This window comes from Vulpes vulpes, chromosome 16 (genome assembly GCF_048418805.1).
Source record: "Vulpes vulpes isolate BD-2025 chromosome 16, VulVul3, whole genome shotgun sequence".
NCBI classification, from domain to species: Eukaryota; Metazoa; Chordata; class Mammalia; order Carnivora; family Canidae; genus Vulpes; species Vulpes vulpes.
This window is the reverse complement of record NC_132795.1, coordinates 92,277,674-92,301,251: the sequence shown is the minus strand read 5'-3', so window position 1 is coordinate 92,301,251 and position 23,578 is coordinate 92,277,674. Positions and strand designations below refer to the sequence as shown.

Sequence of the window (23,578 nt, the reverse complement as noted above, 5' to 3'; positions counted from 1 at the left end):
AGGAATGACTTTAGGAATTAATTTTGAAGAATTCTATATTCAGATTTTAAATCTAGATAATATACACAGAGTACAAGAACACTGTCTAGCAACTTAGCATTGTTAGATCCTAAACCATTGTGAAAATCATGGCTTTTCAGAACATGTTAAGATTCTAACAACTTCTTTGCAACAGTCACCTATCAACATATATTAGAATTGCACTGAAATGTTCCAGGAGAAGTAGCTGTCATAGCATATGTTATTCATACTTTAAGAATGCCAGTTGTATTATCATTGGTTATATGCCATTTTGAATTTAAGAAAACTGTTTATCTTGGGTCATTTAGGTATATAAACAGTACTAATAAAGTATTTTATTATAGGTTTCAGTTTATTAGATACAGAAATAGGAGCCAAGTTTGAGTGTGTTCCTGTGATTGAAACTTTGATATCACTGACAAAATATCCCCAAATCAGGCCTTCTGAGGGATATAAGCAGAGTAAGAATAAGTATAATTGGAAGTCTGTTGTTTTTCTTGGCTAATTTGGTCAAGGGCTCTAGGAAGTATAGAATGGTGGATATATGTTACCCCTACTCTAGTTACTTTTCAAAGCTAAAAATTGTTTCTTTTGCTGTAGAGGCAATGGGACTAAATCTATAGTCCTATATGTATATTACTTATAAATTCTTATGTTAGAACCAGATGGTCTCATATTTCTTACAGCTCCAAAATTCTCTTTATTCTACTTTAGTCCCACCATTTTTAGAGATGAGGGAACATTGCTTTGTTCAAAGATAGCTAGAACTAGAACATAGGCTAATATTTGCTATCCATGCTATACACTAGTGTCAGCCAAATATGGGCATTCGCATATATCACTTTCAGATTTTGGCCATGTCTGTGTACTTACACTATTTAATACTACTTAAATTGACTTACCTCTTTAAATAAGTGTTTTTAAAAGGAATATTTTACTACTATAGATGGAAAATTATCACTTCCTAATAATAGAAAGTAGCTCTAAATAGGAGTCCAAATCAAAAGAAAGCCATGTTATTAAAATTTAATTTAAACTTTAAATTTAATTCTTGTTACTAAATTTTTAATTTTTGCTGTTCCTGGTCAGAAATGTATTAAAGCAATGTTTTCTGTTTGATGGCAGTACCTTAATTGTCTAATAAGAAAAGTACAGTTAAAGCTTCTAATTAAGCTTTGCTTAGCTTTTTGTAATGGGTTGCTTCTTTGGAAGGAAAATAAAGGGTATGAATTCTTGTTCGTATATTAAAGTCTGATTTAATATAGATCAGAAGGTCTTATTATTTGGAACCAAAATTGTTCTTTGGTTAATTTGAATTAATTTGTCTTAAAACTCTTAAATTTTTACATTGAAGGTTTTAGTTAGCTTCATATTACTTCTTTTTCTAAATGGAGGATATGATCAGTATATTTTAATGAAATAAAACATTTCCCTGGGGAGAAATTCATCTGGGGAAGTGAGGATTTTATAGAGTATTTGAATGGAGGAAGTACGGTTTTTTAAAAAAGGTATTTATTTAAAATAATTAAATTTTTAAAAATTTAAAAACTAGTGTTTGAATTGCTGGTCTAAATGTGTGTGGCAGGTACAGGGATAGAAGAGGGTCAAAATGGCTAAGCCTTCTCCTTTTACTTGTTCTTACTTATTGGGCTACAAATACCTGTGTTGCCTTCTCTCCAAAAGTGCTGCTATAGAGGCTACATTTCGCTCTACTGGTATAGAAAAAGACAAATAGGCATTTTTCATTCATGAGATTCCTATAAAACCTGTTGGTGGAAGTATAAAATCAGGAAGACTGTCATGAGTTAGCTCGTAAGAGTTTTGTTGTGAAAAACCTTTGTAACAGGTCTAACAGGAAGACCATGCAGATAATAGATATAGGAAATAACTGGTCCCATTAAACTGCTGATGAAATAGACATGATAATATTATGGGGATTGTTTATTGTAGTATTTTTTTCTGGCTTATCAGAAGCATTAGTCTTGTTTTTCATATGTGTGTTGAATTTATATTTCTTTTTTTCGGGGGTAGGCAGCCCGGGCAGGTGGGCAGGGCCCCGGGGCCCAGAAGGACCAAGGCTCTCACAGCCCCAAGTGCCCCCCCAGCACCGAGCGTCCCCCCTTTTCCCCCCCAGCACCGAGCGCCCCCCACCCTCTGCCCCCCACTGAATTTATATTTATTAATTAAGCTTTGTTAATTTGAGATCATTGTAGATTCATATGTGGTGATAAATAATACAGAGAGATTCTGTGTACCCTTTATGCAGTTTCCCCCCATGGTAATATCTTGCAAAACTATAATAAAATATCACAGCCAGAATATTGACTTTGGTAAAAATACAGAACATTTCCATCACCACGGGGGGTCCTTTCAGTTTTCCTTTTGTAGCCATACCCAATTTTCTATTTCTCCCACCCCTTCCTTAACTCCTAACAAGCATTTATCTGTTACCCATTTCTATAATTCTATCATTTCAAGAATGTTACATAAATAAAATCATTTATGTAAAAACCTGTTGAGGTTGGCATTTTTTAAGATTTTATTTATTTATTCATGAGAGAGACAGAGAGAGAGAGAGAGAGAGAGAGAGGCAGAGACATAGGCAGAGAGAGAAGCAGGCTCCCTGCTGGGAGCCGGATGTGGGACTCAGTCCAGGGACTCCACGATCACGCCCTGGGCCAAAAGCAGGTGCTCAATTGCTGAGCCCCTCAGGCATCCCGAGGGTTGGCTTTTTTTTTTTTTTTTTTTTTTTTAGCATCATTCTCTAGAAATTTATCCATATTATTTCATATACCAGTAGTTCCTTTTTATTGCTGAGTACTGTTCCACAACACAGATGTACTACGGTTTAATCATTCACTCAGTAAAGAACATCTGGATTGTTTCCAGTTTGGGGCTATTATGAATAAGGCTGCTATAAACATTCATGTACAGGTTTTGTAACATAAGTCTTCATTTCTCTAGGATAAATGCCCAGGTGTGCTGTATATAATTTTCTTAAATATTCCTTTTTTTTAATTAATTTTTATTGGTGTTCAATTTATCAACATACAGAAAAACACCCAGTGCTCATCCCGTCAAGTGTCCACCTCAATGCCCGTCACCCATTCCCCTCCAACACCCGCCCTCCTCCCCTTCCACCACCCCTAGTTCGTTTCCCCGAGTTAGGAGTCTTTATGTTCTGTCTCCCTTCCTGATATTTCCCAACATTTCTTTTCCCTTCCTTTATATTCCCTTTCACTATTATTAAATATTCCTTTACATACATTTGAAACCACATCAGACAGTGTTGATAATTTTTGCTTTGACTTTCAGACATAATGTAGAAATTCAAGAAAAGGAAAGCTTATTGTATTTACCTGTATTTTACTTACCGTGTTCTTTCTTCTTTTCTAATGTACCAGGTTTCTTTTCTTTTATCGTTTTTCTTCTTAATGAATTTCCTCTGGCCATTCTATTAGAGTAGATCTGCTGGTGACAAATTCTCTTTAATTTCCCCTCACCTGAGATTGTCTTGATTTGTCCTCTGTTTTTGCTAGGTATAGAATTCTGAGTTGACAGTTCTTTTCTTTAGGCACTTGAAAAAAATATGCTACCTTCTTCTTCTATGATGTATTTTGGCATGGATTTCTTCAGGTTTATGTTCTGTGTGGTTTATTTAGCTTCTTGAATCTGTGGTTGTGTGGTTTCTCTTTCCAAATTGGTGTTTTTAGCCATTATTTCTTTGAGTACATTTTCAGCTGCAGTCTCTTTCCTGTCTCCTTGGGTTCCAGTGATACAAATGTTAGATCTTTTGCTGAGGTCCCACAGGTCCATGAGATCTACCTTTTCTTCACTTTCTTTTCTTTTCTTTCTTTCTTTTTTTTTTTTTTTTTTAAAGTCTGTTTTCCCTCTATTGTTCAGATTAGGAAATTTCTCTCTTCCAGTTCACTGATTCTTTATGTCCCTTTTATTCTGCTAGTAAACCCATCCTTAAATTTTTTTTTCATCCTTAAATTTTTGTTTTTCTATCAAGACTTTTTTTGTTTGTCCCAAATATGTTTGCAATTGCTTATTAAAACATTCTGCATTTTTATCATGATAAGTTTAAAATCCTTGTCAGGTAATTCTGATACCTCTGTCACCTCAATTTTGGTATTTATTCATTATATTTTTCTATTTTCTTAAATCTTCTAGTTCTTCTTCTTTTTTTTTCTCTTAATCTTCTAGTTCTTAATACAATAAATGGTCTTCTGTGAAAACCTGGATATTTAAAAAAAAAAGAAAAAGAAAATCTGGACATTTTGGCGTTATGTTCTAATACTCTGGATGTTATATAAACCGACTATTTCCTCTCTCTTTTTCTGGGGAGTAGTGGCTGCTTCCTTATTATTGCCAGATAGATAGAGAAGTCCAGATTCCCTACTCAGCCTTCACTGAGTCTCAAGGGAAGGGAATCCTTGTTATGGCCAAATGAGGGTGAAAGTTCAGGCTCCCCTGATACTGCTAGAGTAGAGGTGAGGGCATGTTACTAGCCAACATGGTGAAAGTCTTGGCCTTCTACTTGGCTGCCCTGACAATACCTTGGTTGGGAGGCAGGGGGTTAGGCTTCTTCATTATGGCCTCATGAAGTGCATGTTTAAGGCTCCCTACTTGGCTTTTGCTTGTGTGGGCAGTGGTAGGGCCAGTGTTTTCTGTGGTGTTTGGCTGCAGTAGAGTGGTTATTGTTAAAGTCCTCTGTCTTGCTAAGGCTGCCCCTTTCTCATTCCTTTAACTAGAGAGAACAAAACTTTTGGGGTGGCTTTTTTTTTAATGTCTCTGCCAGTTGACATTTCCAGGCTGCTGGGTTAATCAGCTCTAAATCTGGGATATATTAAGCATAAAGAAAATCCAGAGAACTCAGGACTGTGTCATTCCTTGTACCCCAATGTCCATATCTAGTCTAACTTATCTCTACTTTTCATACTCTTCTTGTGTTTTATTATAATGTCCAGAGTCTATAGTTGTAGTTAGTGGAAATAATAGGGAAAAAATACTCCTACACCATCTTCCTACAAGTAGAAGTTACCAAATTTGTAGGTAAGTTACCATCTTACCTACAAGTAGAAGTTACCAGCATTTTTAAACTATTTAAATAGTTGGACCAAATATATAACCACTATTGGGGAAAATGTCACATGCTTTGTATATTATATGATAACTTTGCATAATACTGTGTTTACAAGACTGCTACAAAATAACATCTTTATTTAAACTGAAATTCATTGTTTACATTATTAATGAAAACTTTTTTTCCTTTAGGAGATAATGCAAAAGGTGTCCTAGGCTCCTGACCAGTGAACAAAGAATTGAGAAAGACAGCCAAGCTCATGTTTTCTCCTGATCAAGAAAATCATCCATCCAAAGCACCAGTAAAGTATGGTGAACTCATTGTCTTAGGGTAAGTTTTCCCCATCTGATGACACACAAATTGAATGATGTATAGTAACTTTGACATCTACATTGAAACTACTTTTTAGATTGTGTATCCTACCTATTTCCAAAAATGATTAAAGCTACAGGATAGTATTACTTCTAAGTAATGTTGATAATATTAAATCAAGAAACTCTTTTAATCTTCATTTTTATGCCATCTCTTATAAGTGCTCTCATATGCATAAACTTTGCCTCCTCACCTTTACCCACAGAAAGGACAACGCTTATTAAAGATGAAAAACGTTAAGTCTAAATGTCTAAAGTCATATAATTGTTCTATTTTCTTCCCTATCCCATCTTATAGAAAAGTTTGCCTCAGCTGACTTTACCAAAATCTCTTCCCCATTTAGGTCATTCATGTAGGTCAGTATTTATTTGTCTCTGTCCTTCTGAGGTAGTTGTTGCTTTTTGCTTATGGTCCTATTCTTCTGATAGAGTTGTAAAGGCTAACAATATGATGACCCTGAAGCCCAGGATCTCACTACTTGTTTGCTTCTGAAGCACTCTTATCCATACAAATTACAGATACACAATTTAAAGTATGAGGAACAGATGATTCCATATTTCAGTTTATTCAGTCTAAACTTAACAGTAGCTGTCAAAACAGAAACATAATACTAGTCTATTAGCTAGAGATCTCAGAAACTAGAAATTGCAAATTTTACTTTACCCCTGCTGTTTCTTTTCTTCTGTCTAGAAAACAGCTCTATGCATTACAACATGTTTTAGAATTCAGATCGGCACATGTTGTTGTTTAAACTGAGAAAGTGTCCATTTTTCAGAGGAGCGAGTAAGAAGATAATATGGTGTTAATGAGCTTGACTGGAAGTCAGGAATGCTAGATTCCAGTGCTATTCCAACATTGCTAGTTATATGACCTTGGTCAAGTCACTTAAACATTCTGGGTCTCGGTTTCCTCTTCTGTAAAATGACAGACAAGATCATTTAAGGCCCTTTGAGACCTAAAAATCTTTTTTCTCAAAAACAGCTTAAAAGATTAGAAACTTATATAGTAACTACAGTGTTACCCTTTGAAATTACGTATATCTTAATGTATTAATGACTAACAGCTTTTAACTACCAAAAATTATTCAAAGTTAAGTTCTTCTACCAGGAAATCTGAGTCATTTGAAGCCTAGAATTTAAAATTTAGTATATAGTTTAAACTGCCTTTCTTCTCCCAGCAGTGTCTTAGTTAGTCCTTAGCAATAGTGGTTGTCTCTGTATCCGGCACTTGGTATCTTAAAATACAAATAATAATTCTTTCCAGCCCTCTAGGAGAAATAAAGCTGGATAAGGTGGTCAGTTTGGTCTTGTCACTACTTTAGAATAGAGTTTTAAGCTATAGAAACACGATGTTTGCGAATAGAATACAACCCCACAGGAGAAACAAGTCATGTAACTAGGCAGATAGAGCAGTCAGGAACCCACAGTGGGGCTGGTGGCAACACACAGCCTAGAATTTAGTAATGTATTAACTAAGGGGCACTATTCTGAACTCTTACCAAGGCTAGCAAGATTAGCAAGAGCTTTCTCCAACAGAAAGCAGTGTGTTTTATTTTTTATAGTCAGTATAATTTCTGTATATATAGCAGTGTGAGTAAAGTCCCTTCTCTTCCTTGTCAGCTACTTTGTAGGCCATTTTACAATCACATTCTCTTGCAACCTCAGAACTGTCTGTGGTCCCTGCCTCCTTTACCCTCAGATGAGAGACCAGGAAACCAAAGATTTCTTCAGGGGGCAGGGGACAGTGAATGAGGAGAGATTATTATTAAGCTACTGCCCATGTCAAAATGAAGCAGTAAAGAATTTTAAAAAGCATGACAAACACCTGGATTCATTTCTGCTTTTTCTATTGTCACTTATGTGACCCTTCAGAAAATGACTTAATTTCTCTAAGCCTCTAAGAAATTTTATTCCTCTGAGAAATAACTTAAATTCCTAACCTGTAAAGTTGAGTGACACCCATCCCAAGAGTTTTCATGAGAATGGATTAAATGAGATGCTACATGGTAGAGAATACAGTAATGCCTAATACATAGTAAACACCCAAATATTTTGTTTTGAACTTCTTTCCTATTCAGTCCTCACTTGCTTGCATATTTTCAGGACATGTATATGTTATCATGGAGAAATGGTTATAAGATCCAAACAACAAAAATATGTTCAATCACTGCTTAGCAGGCATCTCAGTTGGATAGATCTTGCCAAATTAATGTGAATCTGTATGTGTACATGCAAGTACTGAGACTTATCAGACTTATCAAACAAGTCTAAAAATTCCTTATTTCAAAAGTTGAGCTATTTAAAGTAATTGGGTTACAATTAAAGGAGATTGTTTTAGACAATTCATACTATACTTTTAAAGGTTGTATTAGCACATGAATGAGTCACAAGGAATCAGATATGCCATTAATCAGCTCTTGATTATATTAAATAAAAGAAGGAAGAAGAGTACAGATAATTTAAGGCTATTTATAATCCAAAAAATATTTCTTTGTGACTTGGAATATAAGCAGAATTTCATTTTGTTTCATACTCAGACAGCTGGTCTGGGGATCAGCAATTACTGAAGGGAGATACTTTGAGATACGTATATAGTGTGCTAACAAATGATTAATTGGGGATTGATCTTTATTATAAGGCAAAACATAATTTTTAGAATTGTGTGGTACTTACAAGAGATCACCCAAACTTTTTTCCCCCATCAGGTATAATGGATCTCTCCCAAACGGCGATAGAGGAAGAAGGAAAAGTAGGTTTGCTTTGTTTAAAAGACCTAAGGCAAATGGGGTGAAGCCCAGCACTGTACATATTGCTTGTACTCCTCAGGCTGCAAAGGTAAAAAACAAACACAAATTAAACTAAATAATTTAACTTGGAAAAATTGAAAGACTCGTACATGTTCTCTAGCATTCCCTTCACATTCTGTACCAGAAGTTTCCTTTTGTTTTGATGGGAGCAGACATTTTGGAGACAATATTTGAAGGGCTGCCATATATGGAAGGGCATCATATTTTTATTTTTATATATATTTTTAATGACAAGCCAGTATCAGTGGGTGGAAATTAGAAGGAAACATTCCCTTTTCATATTAAAAAAAAAAGTTGGGTTGGAACCAGGACTTTACCTAATATTTAGAATTGTATGGCTGTCTACCCTGAGAAGTAAGGAGTTTCCACTGTTACTAGAGGAGCCTTGTCTGGGCTGAGCAAGGAATGTAGTATATATAATAAGTGTACTCAGGTACGAGAAGCATTGTTTGGATGAGGTGATTTTTTTAAACTAAGGATTTAATTGTGTGGTTCTTACAAGAGACCTTTATCAAAGATTCTGTGTATGCTCTTATTTTTTTGTTTGCTTGTCTTATAAGCAAACCCTATAAAACCCTTACAGCTTTTAGCTTAGTGCCTTGAACAAAATGGACATCAGTAACTATTAAATTGAATCAAAACTACAGAAGCAAATACCCAACTAGATCTACAGTATAATTTCTCAGTCTCCCAGTATACCTAATGCTCTTAGCTCCTTTTTCTTTCCCTACCAGAATCTCCAGAACCTGAGCCATCATTTCAGGACCCTCAGGCTTTCCCTGGAGTGATAGACAATTAGGGGGAATTTCAAATCTTTATATTTCTCTGAATTCCTCTGCTTCCAATTGTATAACACAGACTGTATTTGATACTGTGTTGAGTGAATAAAAATTACAAAGAGTGGCTCAGCTTCTGGAAGTAATTGTATCTTTAGCTAAGCAGCCCCAGGATGTGCATTAATATACCATCTGAGGTATATCTTTGTAAGTTAAACAAGAGACAGAGAAATTGGCATATGGTGACTAGTTTTAGCTTCAGTCCCTGAAGTTAATTGAATTTGTTTTGTATACAGTATGGTGACTAGAACAGTCCTCATGTCTTGATGAGGCCTCCTCTATTACTATTTGAGACCCAATGAATGTAGAAAAGGGACAGTTTCTTTTGTTTCTTTTTGCTCCTTTGCAAAGAAGGGTTGTGCTAACCAGGTGGTAGTGAAAGGGAGTGAAAGCTAACTGATCCAACCTGAGGAGCTTTATGCCAGAATTGCCTCTGTAGCAGTTCTCTTGCATTTTGGGTATGCCAGTTCTTTTTGCAGGATATTGTCTCATATATGGCAGGACATTTAATATTCTTGTCCCCAACCACTAATGCCATTCAAGCCTTCAAATCATAGTCAGAAAATGCACCTACCTATTTCCAAGTGCCCCTTACACAGCTAATACTACCTCTGTTTGAGAACCACTAACAGAAAGAAAATATTTATAACCCCTACTTCTAAAATATCCTATTCTGGCAGTCATCTGGGATAAGATTAAACCCTGCCTTTCAGTCCAGTCAAAACTTAATTAGACATAGTTCTTATTCTTAATCTCCGAGTAGGTTTAATAGCTTAAAAAAAAAAAAAGCCAGAGATTACAATCTCAAAGTACACAGAAACCTGTGTTTTTAAAATCTCTTTAGCCATTAAGAATTCACTTCCAATATTCAGGCAGTTATTTGTTTGAAAACTCATTGCTTTTTGCTGAGTTAAAGTAATTATAGGTTTTAAAATCCACAAAACAATTATATAATGTTTATTTTAAAAACGTTAAGGTGCATGTAAATGATCTGCCCTGCATTAATGAGGTTGGATACCCCTATGAAGAGAGGGAAGTGAAAGAAACATGTAAGCAGCCTTGGTATTGTCTGTTGAATTTAATTTCTTTTAAGAAACCAGAAGCAAAAATGGCATTATTATGCTTTGATAAAGTTGGGTAGTTGGTACCCAGGTGTTTTGTTTTTTCTCTTTAAATATTTGAAATTTTCACAGCCTTAATTAATTTCAAAGCTGTTATTGTAAGGCTTTATCTATTATAGATTAACTACAAATTGAAACTAAGTAAGGTTTCATAATGCCAATGTTCTAATTAAGAAACATTTTTTGAATTTTAGCTTCTTTGCTGTGTATAATCATTCTTTTGTGTCTTTATATCTGTTTTCCCTTTATACAACCTGTTTCCACTTCCTTTGTGCAGGTTTTCCCCCTTTCTGATATTATCTTCAACTCATATACATAGAAAACGCCTGAAAACAAAACCAAAAAGTTCTTTTTAGCAATGTTTTTAGTTTGGAATAAGTCAGAAGTATAGTCGTAAGCATTCTGTCCATTTCCTTTGGTAATGTTTAATCATTCTATGAATTTTTCCATATCTAGCCTAGCATATTGCAAATATTTGTCACCTTATAGAGTCAAAGAATGTTAAGAAAACCAGTTAACTCTGCTTTTTGGTAACTTATTTATAACTCTTTGAGTTACTTTAAAACCAAGATTCTTATCTTGCAGAATTCTATATTTTCTCCTTTTCAGAGCATGGTTAAGTACTATTTTCAGTTTCTACATGGGGTTTGATTTTGATTACTTTATGATTTAAAATATTTATAAGGGAGACCCAGATTTTACAGTGTTTTTATACAGTGAAATTTTATGTTCTTACTCTACAACATTTTCAAAGTATTCTTGTACATCCCACTCAAGTAACTACTCACAGTTGAGGTTACAAAGAATTATTGATTTCTACCTTAAATTTCAGGAGAAAATATGTCAAACACGTGATAGATTACTTTTCTCTTTTGAATTTGATTTGATTGGCCTACCAGCTAATGTTGCTATTAATCTTCTCTTCCTTAGGCAATAAGCAACAAGGACCAGCACAGCATATCATATACCTTATCTCGGGCACAGACAGTGGTGGTTGAATATACTCATGACAGCAACACTGATATGTTTCAGGTATTATAACATCTCGATTTTTTTTCTTAAAAAAAAAAAAAAAAACAAAAAAGTCGAAAACCTATTGTCAGTGACTTTTGCTGTGGTCAGATTCATGATTATCATATTTTAATCATGTATTTCACTAAAATATATATTTCTAAATCTCATATATAGAAGTCAGCATAGCATGATTAAAAAATGGGCCCTGGTAAACATTACTTAGCCACTCTATGCCTCAGTTTCCTCCTGTGAAGTTCAGGTAATAGAGCTTCTTCCCTCATATGACATTTAGGAGGCTTAGATGTGTTAGTACATGTAAAGTGCTCAAAGCTGGGCCAACTATTAATAATAGTAGTTATAATAATAGTTTAGTTAGCTATTATCCCAAAAAAGGAAGCAAGAAATATCCTGTACATATTTACAACTGGTTTTTGCCACTATTTTCCACCTTCTTCTCTAGGTAGCAAAATGTATAGGCAGTTTCTAATTGTCTATATTATGTTTGTGATCAAACCTGTTTTTCAACTCATGTTTGCTCCAAGTTACTAATGCATAAAACTTTTTTTTCCCTCTCATTTTTGTACCAATCAAGTACTGATGTTTTCATATACTTGATAGAACAATCAAATCCAAAGATGTAAACAAAATCCATGATGTCTTCTCCCTTATTTGGTTTTGTAAAGTCCTGGACTGTTTGAAAACAAATAGAGCATAAAGAACCTGATAATGTTACTCTTTACAATTACTGTCCGAGTGACTTTTTTCAATTTTTCTTTATTTTGCAAGATTGAACAGGAAAAGTCCTGGAGATGTCTTTAATTATAATCAATAGCAAAATATTTTATTGAAGTCACTTGTTCTCCTCTAGCCCTTCCAGGAGAATACTGAACTTTTTAGTGTAGTGTCTCTATAGTAGTTAATATCAGAATATGGATATATATTTATGTCTTTCTTGCTTTTGCCAAAAGAATTTTAAAATAAATAACACCTTTAATGAAGATGGAGGTTGGGATCTTAATGAGAACCTAACAAAAGCTTTAGGATGATTTTCTACATTTTAGTTCACTGACAGCCGGTTAAAATAAATATGCTTAATTAGTTTTTTAAAAAATCAAGATGCTACTTAGATGTTTGATTCCAGACTAGAACTTTAGTTTCAGAAAATATCTTGAATTCATTTATTTACCCCTTATTTTTTGTCAGTAAAGTTACTGAAATCTTGTGAATTAAAGGTTATGAAATTAGTAGGACAGAATTGAAATTAAAACAGGCATTCTTGATATTGAACTCAAGTTGGAAGAGGCGAGTCCGGTCTCAAAATGGAGGTAACACCGCCGCCCGGTCACCCCCAACCCGACTCCGGCCGTCGCCGCTGCCGCCGGGGGGAGGAGGGCCATGATCCAAAGGAACCCGAGCAGTTGAGAAAACTGTTTTTTGGTGGTTTGAGCTTTGAAACTACGGATGATAGTTTAAGAGAACATTTTGAAAAATGGGGCACACTTACAGATTGTGTGGTAATGAGAGACCCCCAAACAAGACGTTCCAGGGGTTTTGGTTTTGTGACTTACTCTTGTGTTGAAGAGGTGGATGCAGCAATGTGTACCCGACCACACAAGGTTGATGGGCGTGTAGTGGAACCAAAGAGAGCTGTTTCTGGAGAGGATTCTGTAAAGCCTGGTCCCCATCTAACAGTGAAGGAAATTTTTGGTGGTGGTATTAAAGAAGATACAGAATAATATAATTTGAGAGAGACTACTTTGAAAAGTATGGCAAAATTGAAACCATAGAAGTTATGGAAGACCGACAGAGTGGAAAAAAGAGAGGATTTGCTTTTGTAACTTTTGATGATCATGATACAGTTGATAAAACTGTTGTTCAGAAATACCACACTATTAATGGGCATAATTGTGAAGTGAAAAAGGCCCTTTCTAAACAAGAGATGCAACCTGCTGAATCGCAAAGAGGTAGTGGAGGTGGATCTGGCAACTTGATGGGTCGTGGAGGAAACTTTGGAGGTGGTGGTAATTTTGGCCATGGTAGAAACTTTGGTGGAAGAGGAGGCTATGGTGGTGGAGGTGGTGGCAGCAGAGGTAGTTATGGAGGAGGTGAGGTGATGGTGGCAACTACGGTGGTGGTTCTGGTTATAGTAGTAGAGGAGGCTATGGTGGTAGTGGACCAGGATATGGAAACCAAGGAGGCGGATATGGTGGTGGTGGTGGTGATGGTGGAGGATACGATGGTTACAATGAAGGAGAAAATTTTGGAGGTAACTATGGTGGTGGTGGGAACTATAATGATTTTGGAAATTATAGCAGACAACAGCAATCAAATTATGGACCCATGAAAGGGGGCAGTTTTGGTGGAAGAAGCTCGGGCAGTCCCTATGGTGGTGGTTATGGATCTGGTGGTAGAAGTGGTGGATATGGTAGCAGAAGGTTCTAAAAAAATTTCAGAAGAAAAGGGCTACAGTTCTTAGCAGGAGAGAGAGCGAGGAGTTGTCAGGAAAGCTGCAGGTTACTTTGAGACAGTCGTCCCAAATGCATTAGAGGAACTGTAAAAATCTGCCACAGGAGGAACAATGATCCATAGTCAGAAAAGTTACTGCAGCTTAAACAGGAAACCCTTCTTGTTCAGGACTGTCATAGCCACAGTTTGCAAAAAGTGCAGCTATTGATTAATGCAATGTAGTGTCAATTAGATGTACATTCCTGAGGTCTTTTAGCTGTTGTAGCTTTGTCTTTTTCTTTTTCTTTTCATTACATCAGGTATATTGCCCTGTAAATTGTGCTAGTGGTACCAGGAATAAAAAATTAAGGCATTTTTAACTTTTCAAAAAACAAAAACAAAAACAAAAACAGGCATTCTTGGGGATCCCTGGGTGGCTCAGCGATTTAGCGTCTGCCTTCAGCCCAGGGCGTTATCCTGGAGTCCCAGGATCAAGTACTGCATCGGGTTCCCTGCATGGAGCCTGCTTCTCCCTCTGCCTTGTCTCTGCCTCTCTCTCTCTCTCTGTCTCTCATGAATAAATAAATAAATAAATAAAATCTTAAAAAAAAAAAAAAAAACAGGCATTCTGAATTCTAGAACAGTGTCCTTACTATCTTATGAAGGTTCCTTAGATAAGTTGCAGCATTTTCAGTTTTTTCCTTTTCATAAAGGAGAGTTTTTCCTAAATTGTAGTCATGATACTCCTTCTACAAAGCATTACACTGATGGAAAATCCAAACATTTCTACATCAAAAAATTGGAGATATATCGGAAACTACCCTGATAAATTAGCCAGTCTTTGAGGAACTGATTTTATAATCATTCTGGGATTGCCTGCCTGCCTTCCAAACTGAACAAGAACATTTATTGTTCAATTCATTAGCTATTTAAACTCCAACTCTCTGCATTTGGTTGACACTATGAAGTAAATAAAGGAGACATTATAATTTGGTTATATTCATAGGTGTTACACTGGCAATCTAAATGTGAAGTACAAGTTTCTGATTGGGTTGAAGAGGATGAGGGAAGATGTCACAGTAGTGACTTTTTATCCAGACTTTTTTTTTTTTTTTTTGGTCATCCAAGTGAGTATGATTTTGTCAGTCTAGCCAGTAGAGAGGCATTCTGACAAAAGAGATCACAAAGTACACAGTGGTGTAGTAGAAGATTTACGGGCTGCTTGGGGCTAGAATATACTTTTCATATGAATGGCAATGATAGGAAACTAAGCTGGATCGGTAGGAAGCAAATTGTGAAGTCAATTTCTAATTATTATAGAAATAAGAAACTGAGAAGTTTGGATAGTCTGTGAGGAAGGAACCATTAGGGTTTTTAATGAGAGTGGGAGGGAATGACATGAGCTCTATATTTTTAAAGCTAATTGTAGCAGTTAGAGGAAGAATTGTTAAAATTTATCTTAACACAGTTTGTTAAGTTTGTTAACCAGTTTTCTTCTAAAACCATCCAAATAAGAAAGACATGCTTGATGATAGGACAAAAATGCTAAAAGGATTTTCTCCAAAAGTGTGTGGTAATGAGGAATTCTTAAGACTCAGCTATGCAAAGAATGTCTTTGAAGTGTCATCATCTTTGTAGAGGGTCAGTGTTTTTTTCTAAATATCTACTTCAGTTTTATATTACTTTATAACAAATATATGAATGAACTCAGTTTTAAATGTTTACTTTAAAACCCTGTGACACTCTCCTCTATTCCAGATTTCCTTTTTTCTTTCATTTTTAAATGTTTACTTTAAAACCCTGAGACAGAGCAGCCCAGGTGGTTCAGCGGTATAGTGTCGCTTTCAGCCTAGGGTGTGATCCTGGAGACCCAGGATCCAGTCCCACATCAGGCTCCCTGCATGGAGCCTGCTTCTCCCTCTGCCTGTGTCTCTGCTTCTCTGTGTGTGTGTGTGTGTCTCATAAATAAATAAATAAATAAAATCTTTTAAAAAAAATAAAATAAAACCCCAAGACAATCAGTTCTGCCATCTATTTCTTTTTTTTCTTCTCAACTTTCATCTTTAAAAATGAAAATTAGTTTATTTGCTAGCTGGTACCTCTGAAGATGTTTTAATTTACTGACCCATATATCAAAACTCTTATCTGGGAACCTTGTCTCTCTAAAATAATGGTCAAGAAACAGGAAGAAAATAAAAAGGACATCCAGGTATATAAAATAAAGGCCACATAAGCCATGTACTAAAATTCCTTTTCTTTGCTCCCTGGAGAATCTTTTAGGATCTTACCAAGAACCTTTTGAAATACTATTCTTTGAAGTCTGTTTTTTTTTTTTTTTTTCCTCAACCCCTAGCAGAATAATAGTGGCTGATTAGAGGAGGGGTATGCTGCTAGAGCCAAATATGCCTAATAGCAAGAAATGAGAGTTGACAACTTGACAGAAAACACACAAAAATACCTATAAAGTATGCATAAGGCCTCAAAGCAAAGCTATATAAGCCCATAATGTAAGGATCAGCATTCTTGTACACCTTTATAGCACCTGAAACATCACTGCATTCAGTATAATATAAATGGTATTTATAGTTCAATGTCTTGGAGTCATCATAAAAGATTTACTTGTGTGTTCACTATATTCTGTTGAAGAAGGTAGAGTAATACATGGTAGGCATATTTCCCTCCAAAGGGGTTAAAATTAAAGTCTCCAGCCATCTAGAAATCTCAGCCATGCTAAACTCTGCATTCCCTGAGGGTTTCATATATTCTGGATGGTAAGTTCCCACTTACTTCTATGCTCTAAATGATTTTCATGTCAGAACAAGTATGACAGATTAGGTTTCCAGGGTGTAGATGCTCTCAGAGTTAAGTATAAGTTTGAGCTTTAGAAATTTCAGAGGCTTACTGATTTCACCTTCTTGTATCTTTCTTGAATGGATTTTTTCACTGTGTTCCTTCCAGTAGGTTTATAGATATTTCTTTTTTCCTTTAGATTGGTCGGTCGACTGAAAGTCCCATTGATTTTGTAGTAACTGACACAGTTCCTGGAAGCCAAAGTAATTCTGATACACAGTCAGTGCAAAGCACTATATCAAGATTTGCCTGTAGAATTATATGTGAACGGAATCCCCCCTTTACAGCACGGATTTATGCTGCAGGATTTGACTCATCAAAAAACATCTTTCTTGGGGTAAAAAGCTTTTTTCCTAAATGATGCATTATATTATAACCACTTCTGTTTCCAAATTACAAAAAGAAATGGAAGCTCACTATTCTAATTGCTACTAGGAGAAGGCTGCCAAATGGAAGACGTCAGATGGGCAGATGGATGGTTTAACCACTAATGGCGTTCTTGTTATGCATCCACGTAATGGGTTCACAGAAGACTCCAAGCCTGGAATATGGAGAGAAATATCAGTGTGTGGAAATGTATTTAGCCTGCGGGAAACCAGATCAGCTCAGCAGAGAGGAAAAATGGTAAGTATTGAGATGGAACTTCTTATTTAGCTACGGTAAACACATAGGGTGGGTTGGACTGAATGCATTATCTATTTCCAAAAACTCTTAAAAATCTCTTGCTGACATAGAGTACTTAAGGCTATCAAACACTGACCACTAAATATTAAACTAGAGGATAATATCTTAATGTTTCAATCAAGACACTTTAAAAATTTGTTCTTTCATATTATGTTAATATATTTTAAAACCTAAGCTTTCCTAAATTAAATAGCACTGTGTATTTTCTATTTATATCTCTTTGACCGTGTTGTGTATTGGAAATATTAGACTTACTGAGTAGCTAGATGTTTTAGTCATAAACTATCTTCACTGTAAAGTTAAAAAGATGTATGTTCCTATTCAGTATTTTATCTTTGATTTTCAAACTTACATTTTTCATGACTGCCATTCTTATATTTAGTAACAATCATAGGAAATCTCAATTCTTGAGTAAGGAGCATGTAAGACCAAAACTCTCATGCAAAAATTGAAAACAAAATGGTGAATGTGTTTTTCGATTCTTATTTCCTCTAGGTGGAAATTGAAACCAATCAGTTACAAGATGGCTCATTAATTGACCTCTGCGGTGCAACATTGCTGTGGCGTACTGCAGAAGGCCTTTCCCACACTCCTACAGTGAAGCATTTAGAAGCTTTAAGACAGGAAATCAATGCAGCACGACCTCAGTGCCCTGTAGGGTTCAACACACTAGCATTTCCTAGTATGAAGAGGAAAGATGTTGTCGATGAAAAACAGCCATGGGTATACCTAAACTGCGGCCATGTGCATGGCTATCATAACTGGGGAAACAAAGAAGAACGTGATGGAAAAGATCGTGAATGTCCCATGTGTAGGTCTATTGGTCCCTATGTCCCTCTGTGGCTTGGATGTGAAGCTGGATTTTATGTGGACGCCGGCCCTCCAACCCATGCATTCAGCCCATGTGGGCATGTGTGTTCAGAAAAGACAACTGCCTATTGGTCCCAGATCCCGCTTCCTCATGGTACTCATACTTTTCATGCAGCCTGCCCCTTTTGTGCACATCAATTGGCTGGTGAACAAGGCTACATCAGACTTATTTTCCAAGGACCTCTAGACTAACAGACAGTTGTCCTCCAGGACTACATTATAAATTTATAAGCTAAGTGAGTTGGGTTTTCCAACCTGTTGTCCATGTCACAGTTTCTCTGCTCTGGTCATTTGCATTAAGATGAAGAATTTTTTTAAACATTTATAATAAATAGTAACAATTTCTGATCAGAAAATCTGGGAAACTCAAGAAAAAGAATTTCTGAAAGTACCAGACTTATGAATTCTGAGTTTTGAAAATATATTTTGAGGATAAAAAGACATAGTCTAATTTGTTGCCTTCCTTTTAGTGTTTTTGAATCACCCATCCTCAGTGTTGAAAAATTGTTTTATATAACTGAGGGTACTGTTGGTTCAAACTATGTTAGTTTACAGTTTGTTGCAAACATTGTAAAATACAGCAACATGTATATTAACTTTTTTCTATTTATCTTTATTATAGAAAATATCTTAGAATGTTCTTGATAGAGTAGCATGGTAACGATGGTGTCACACTCTCGGTGTGAACGGTAGTTTAGTGAGCATAGCTCAAGGATTTGCAAGCTTAGAAAGGACAAGAGAGCCTCTTCCCCACCCTCTTCTAAATATGGAATTTGGTAAATTAGAATACTTTGTAAAACCAAATTCATATTAATTATTGTGTAAGAGCTGTTTGTTTTTAACCACATTGAATATAATCAGGAAAGTTTTTTTCTTAATGTTTCTCTCAAGTGTAGTATATAACAAAACTTAATGCTAAAAACATTTTATATGCTCCTTTGAATATGCAATTTAATCTAGATTATCTATTTTTCTCCCATGATAACTAATCTGTTTTTAGTATCAGCAACATTTGGCAAGTTTATTTTTTAGATATAAACTGTGGTTCATCTGTTCACTGTTTCTAGAAAAAAAAAATCATTCTCATGAGAAAAAGCATACATTAACAAGGAAGAGAGTGACTTGATTTGCTTTTATAAAAAGAAATAATTAATTGATTATTCTGTGTGTGGTCTTATCCAGGCATTAAGAAATCTAGAGAGATATAAAGGGTTCAATGACAATAGTGCCCCCCCCTTTTTTAACCTAGCAGACCCGCCTTAACTTTGTGGGCTTTGAATCCTAAAGAGAGTTGCCACCGTGTGACTCAAGAGAATGTTTGGTTGGCAGATGAGCACCAGTGACAGCCGAGTAGAAGAACATACTTGCATGGTATGTTTGTTCTCTAATTCCAATAAGTTCTTCACTTAAAGAAGCAAGAAAACGTTTCTTCACTCCCTCCCTGCCCTTTTTTTTTTAATGCACCACAAGGGAAGTATAGACAGTTGCACTACATCATACCCTTTGTGACACTTGTAGAAATCAGTACACTTTTAGACTAGAGAGAATCTTTTTTTTTTTTTAATCTTTTGATTTGTTTTCCTTTAGTTCAAAAGTTGTGTTATAATTGCCTCTAGCAAATTTTCGTATGTGGTAGTATAGCTTTAATTTATCGTAACTATTACTATGCTGTTCTGAATTTTCTTTTGGTTTAAAAAAAAAAAATCTGTTGTTTAGAAGCCATGAACTATTTTACTTTAATTCAACTTGTCAAAATTTCCTTGTTTTTAAAATGATCATTTGGGTTCACTCAGGAAATGCATGTCAGGAAACCTGTATTATAAGTTTACTAGTTGTGATGTATCAGTAACTGCTGTTACCCCCTTTTCAAAGAAATATAATTGATTTTGAAGTTTTCTAGATAGTCACATGCTTTGTGACTAATGCAAGGAAATCAAGTCCTGTGTTGTACTTGTTCTAGTCATTTCTATTCAGGCTATATATTGTAGCTAATTTTTATTTGCAATTAATTTATTCAAACTAAGTAAATACTTTTCAAAATAGTTACTTGAATTTGTCTCTGTGAGTTCGTTTTTGCATAACTGAGAATGGGAAACCAGAAATGAAAACTTGGGGACAAATTTACCCCCCCACTTCACAAATACTCACTTGAAATAGATGAAGAATTTGTATTTAATGTAACACTTTAAATCTCTGGTTCTCTTGGGAAAGCATCTCTTACTTATTAATAAGGAACTTTGTTCAGTGGTTGAATAATTAAAGCTTTAGTTAAGTCCTACTAGAGATTTGGCTTTTTGCAAGTTGAATACTAGACTCTTTAAACAGTGCTTCGGTGACCATAAAAGGTCATGTTCTTCCCAAAGTGCCTGAATTCCCTCCTCCCAACTGTGAAAAGTCTGGTTCATTTTCTGTCAAAATTTAAGTTTTGAAAACTCAGGTAATTTAAGTGATGAGGTGTTTTTTTATCCAAGCATTTTGAATATTGGTTCTGTCATTTTGCTAATACCTAATAGAACACTTAATTACTCAGTGGTATTAAGGGGATATCAGTATTCTGGTCAAGGAGAAAAAGTTCTATTTAGGTCTCCCAAATATACTCAAAAGAAAGATAATATTTATGGCTTAACTCTTTTATCAAAGTGATCTTACTTATCTAAATGTTCCTTAATTTATATTAGGGAATTTTCCTTCATCTAACATGTTAGGGTCATGAAGTGAGACAGGGTAAATATCCAGAAGGAGAAATCCTTTTCCAGGCTATCATCTTGAAGCTGTAATTGCTTACTTCCATCATTTAAAAAATATTCTGGTACATATAAAATAGGATAGGAATGTGTAATAATGTAAATAAATATATAATTACATCTAACATGAATACTCTACTCTACTCTTCCCTCAGGATACCTCAAGAACCATGTGTGATGCATGATCTTCTGACACGTAGACTGAGTGAGTGAGGGCACTAGTGAAAATCCATCCATTGTTTCTTAGAATTATATTTACCTTATAAATTTAAACACTTTGGCCCCTCATCCTAATGGATCATCTTGTGCCATCCCACTTTAGGGACACTGGCCAAAAGATCTATGATCCATTCTTTTGTGTTTATGATCCAAGCATTAACCCTGTAGCGTGTAGCAAATGAGATCACCAAAATACTGCTTACTGAACTATATTATTCTGTCTCCCACTTCCACTTTCATAAATATGTATACTTTAAGACCATGCCCTCAAATTTTATCTATGCATTCTTTCAACAGATATTTCAATACCTGCTCTGCACCAAACCACTTTGGGTTATTTAACAGGAAAAAGAATCCCTGCCTTCTTGAGGCTTATGTTTTAGTGGGGAAGATAGAAATGAGTAAGAAAATAAAAGATACAGCTTGATGGGTAGTGAACAGTGCTGAAGGGACAAATAAAGGAGATACAAAATGCCATGGGTGATGTGTGTGGAATGTTCGTGATATTAAAGGGGGGAGGGCAAGGGAAAGCTGCACTTAGGAGGAGAACATTTAGGCAAAGGGAATAGCAATTGCAAGAGTCTTAAAGTAAAAGTGTGCTTGGAATATTTCCGTAATAGAATGGAAGCGTAGCTATGTAGTATAAGAGGGAGGAGTAATAGGTATGGCCAAAGAGGTAAAGGGATGAAACTAGACCATGGACTGCCTCCTGAGGCTTGGCTTTTATCCTGAGTGAGATGGGGGCTATAGGGAGGATTTTGAGTAGGAAAGTGACGTGATCCAACTTAGGTTTTAGTTGATGCAAACAGACTGAAGTGATAATAAGGAGACCAGTTAGACCATAGCAGTAACTCTGGAAAGAAATGATGGTGGCATAGATCAAAGTGGTGGCAGTGGAGCAGGTTTGAAAAGTGACCAGAATCTAGGTATATTTGAAGGCAAAGCTGACAATATTTGCTGGCAGATCAGATACAGGGTATGAAAGGAGAGGAATTAGGAATGACTTCGCCCAATTAGCCTGGACAACTGGAAAAATAGAATTGCTGTTTAGAATGGAGATTATGAGAAGAAAAGCGGGGAGGAGGGGCGTACTGCTTGTAGAATCAGGAAAACCTTGGACATCAGTTTGAGACTCCCCTATTAGACAAGGTATTTGCCAAAGGTGAACTGTCGCTGCCTTTTTTTAAATCTGCTTTCAAAGTTCTTAACCACCATGAACAAAGTTCTCCATACATGCTATGTTAGCTTAGAAACAAAAAGTGTTTCTCCTAATTAATGGCAAATTTCCTTTCATTAAATAGAGTTGGGACACCTCTCATATTTCTCTCTTTGCTTTGGCTGCCCTTTGAGGAAATGTGGTTCTGTTTTCAACTATAGTAACTTCCTTTAGCCAATAATTTCTGATACAGTTTTTCTTCCTCTTCATGTACATCTTTTTGTGTAGCTCTTCCTTTAAAAAAAAAGTATTTGAATCTTAATATTTTGCTGCTTCAAATTCTTTCTGGCAGTGGCAAAGCACAAGTTGTGTTTTGTTTTTAAAAATCTTTTGAAAAAAAATCTTTTTAATATTCTTGGGGATCCCTGGGTGGCTCAGCAGTTTGTCACCTGCCTTCGGCCCAGGGTGTGATCCTGGAGTCCCGGGATCAAGTCCCACATTGGGCTCCCTGCATGGAGCCTGCTTCTCCCTCTGTTTGTGTCTCTGCCTCTCTCTCCCCCACCCCTGTGTTTCTCATGAATAAATAAATAAAATGTATAATAAAAAATCTTTTGAATATTCAGATGTTTACAGAAAACAGAGTTCTTGAACTTGTAAGTCCAGATTTCAGTATCCAGCCTCCCTTAAAGAAATATGCCTGTATTTGATAATATTGTCAGCAGAAAATGGAGTAAATAAGATCAGATTCTTCCTAGTAATTGTAAAGCATCACATCCATTTAAACATTCTGTTAGACAATATGATGGGAATGCTTGTCTGTTTAGGTTGACATTAGATTGTAAACTCAGCTATGTATGTGATAGTTAAGCCACAGCATAAAATAAATTCCTCACAGCTAACATTTGAGTATTTAGAACAGGCACTGTTCTAAATGCACAATTTTAAGTATATTATTTAAAGCCAAAAACAGCTCTGTGAGGTAGGAATTCTTGTCTACATTTAATGACAAACTAGTTACAGTATTATCTAGTAACTTGCCCAAGGTTCACATGGCTCATGAGTACAGGAGGTAGAATTTGAACCTTGGAAGTCTTGCTCTATTTCTGTGTATGCAGCCACCATATTTGCTCCCTGCCCCTTTTTTGTTGAGCGGGATTTGAAGTCTATTTCTTTCATAGTTTTTAAAAAATGATTTAAGGTAGCTAACTAAAATTATAAATAAGATTAAAACATCAGTAGCAAAGTTTTTAAAAAGAAAGCAATGAAAAAAAGGTTTGGTATTATAACAAAGTAAGAACCAGAAGTGGTGTGAGTACATGAATGGATTTAATGAAGACCTACAAATTTGCTA

General features: G+C 35.6%; 1 protein-coding gene and 1 pseudogene across 3 annotated transcripts in view; both read left to right on the top strand.

The window, feature by feature from the left end:
- The window catches only part of PELI1 (pellino E3 ubiquitin protein ligase 1), a 58,617-nt gene extending 38,467 nt beyond the window's left edge, over nucleotides 1–20,150 (top strand). For all 3 annotated transcript variants that reach the window (XM_072742975.1, XM_072742976.1, XM_025992728.2), the window contains 6 exons: nucleotides 5,302–5,440; nucleotides 8,187–8,316; nucleotides 11,176–11,277; nucleotides 16,694–16,891; nucleotides 16,990–17,178; nucleotides 17,734–20,150. In XM_072742975.1, the coding sequence (XP_072599076.1) occupies nucleotides 5,370–5,440; nucleotides 8,187–8,316; nucleotides 11,176–11,277; nucleotides 16,694–16,891; nucleotides 16,990–17,178; nucleotides 17,734–18,300 (1,257 nt within the window). In that variant the 5' untranslated portion in view covers nucleotides 5,302–5,369 and the 3' untranslated portion in view covers nucleotides 18,301–20,150. The remainder of the gene's footprint in view (nucleotides 1–5,301; nucleotides 5,441–8,186; nucleotides 8,317–11,175; nucleotides 11,278–16,693; nucleotides 16,892–16,989; nucleotides 17,179–17,733) is intronic.
- Nucleotides 12,579–13,845, top strand: LOC112915298 (heterogeneous nuclear ribonucleoprotein A3 pseudogene; annotated as a pseudogene).
- Nucleotides 20,151–23,578: the final 3,428 nt, after the last annotated feature.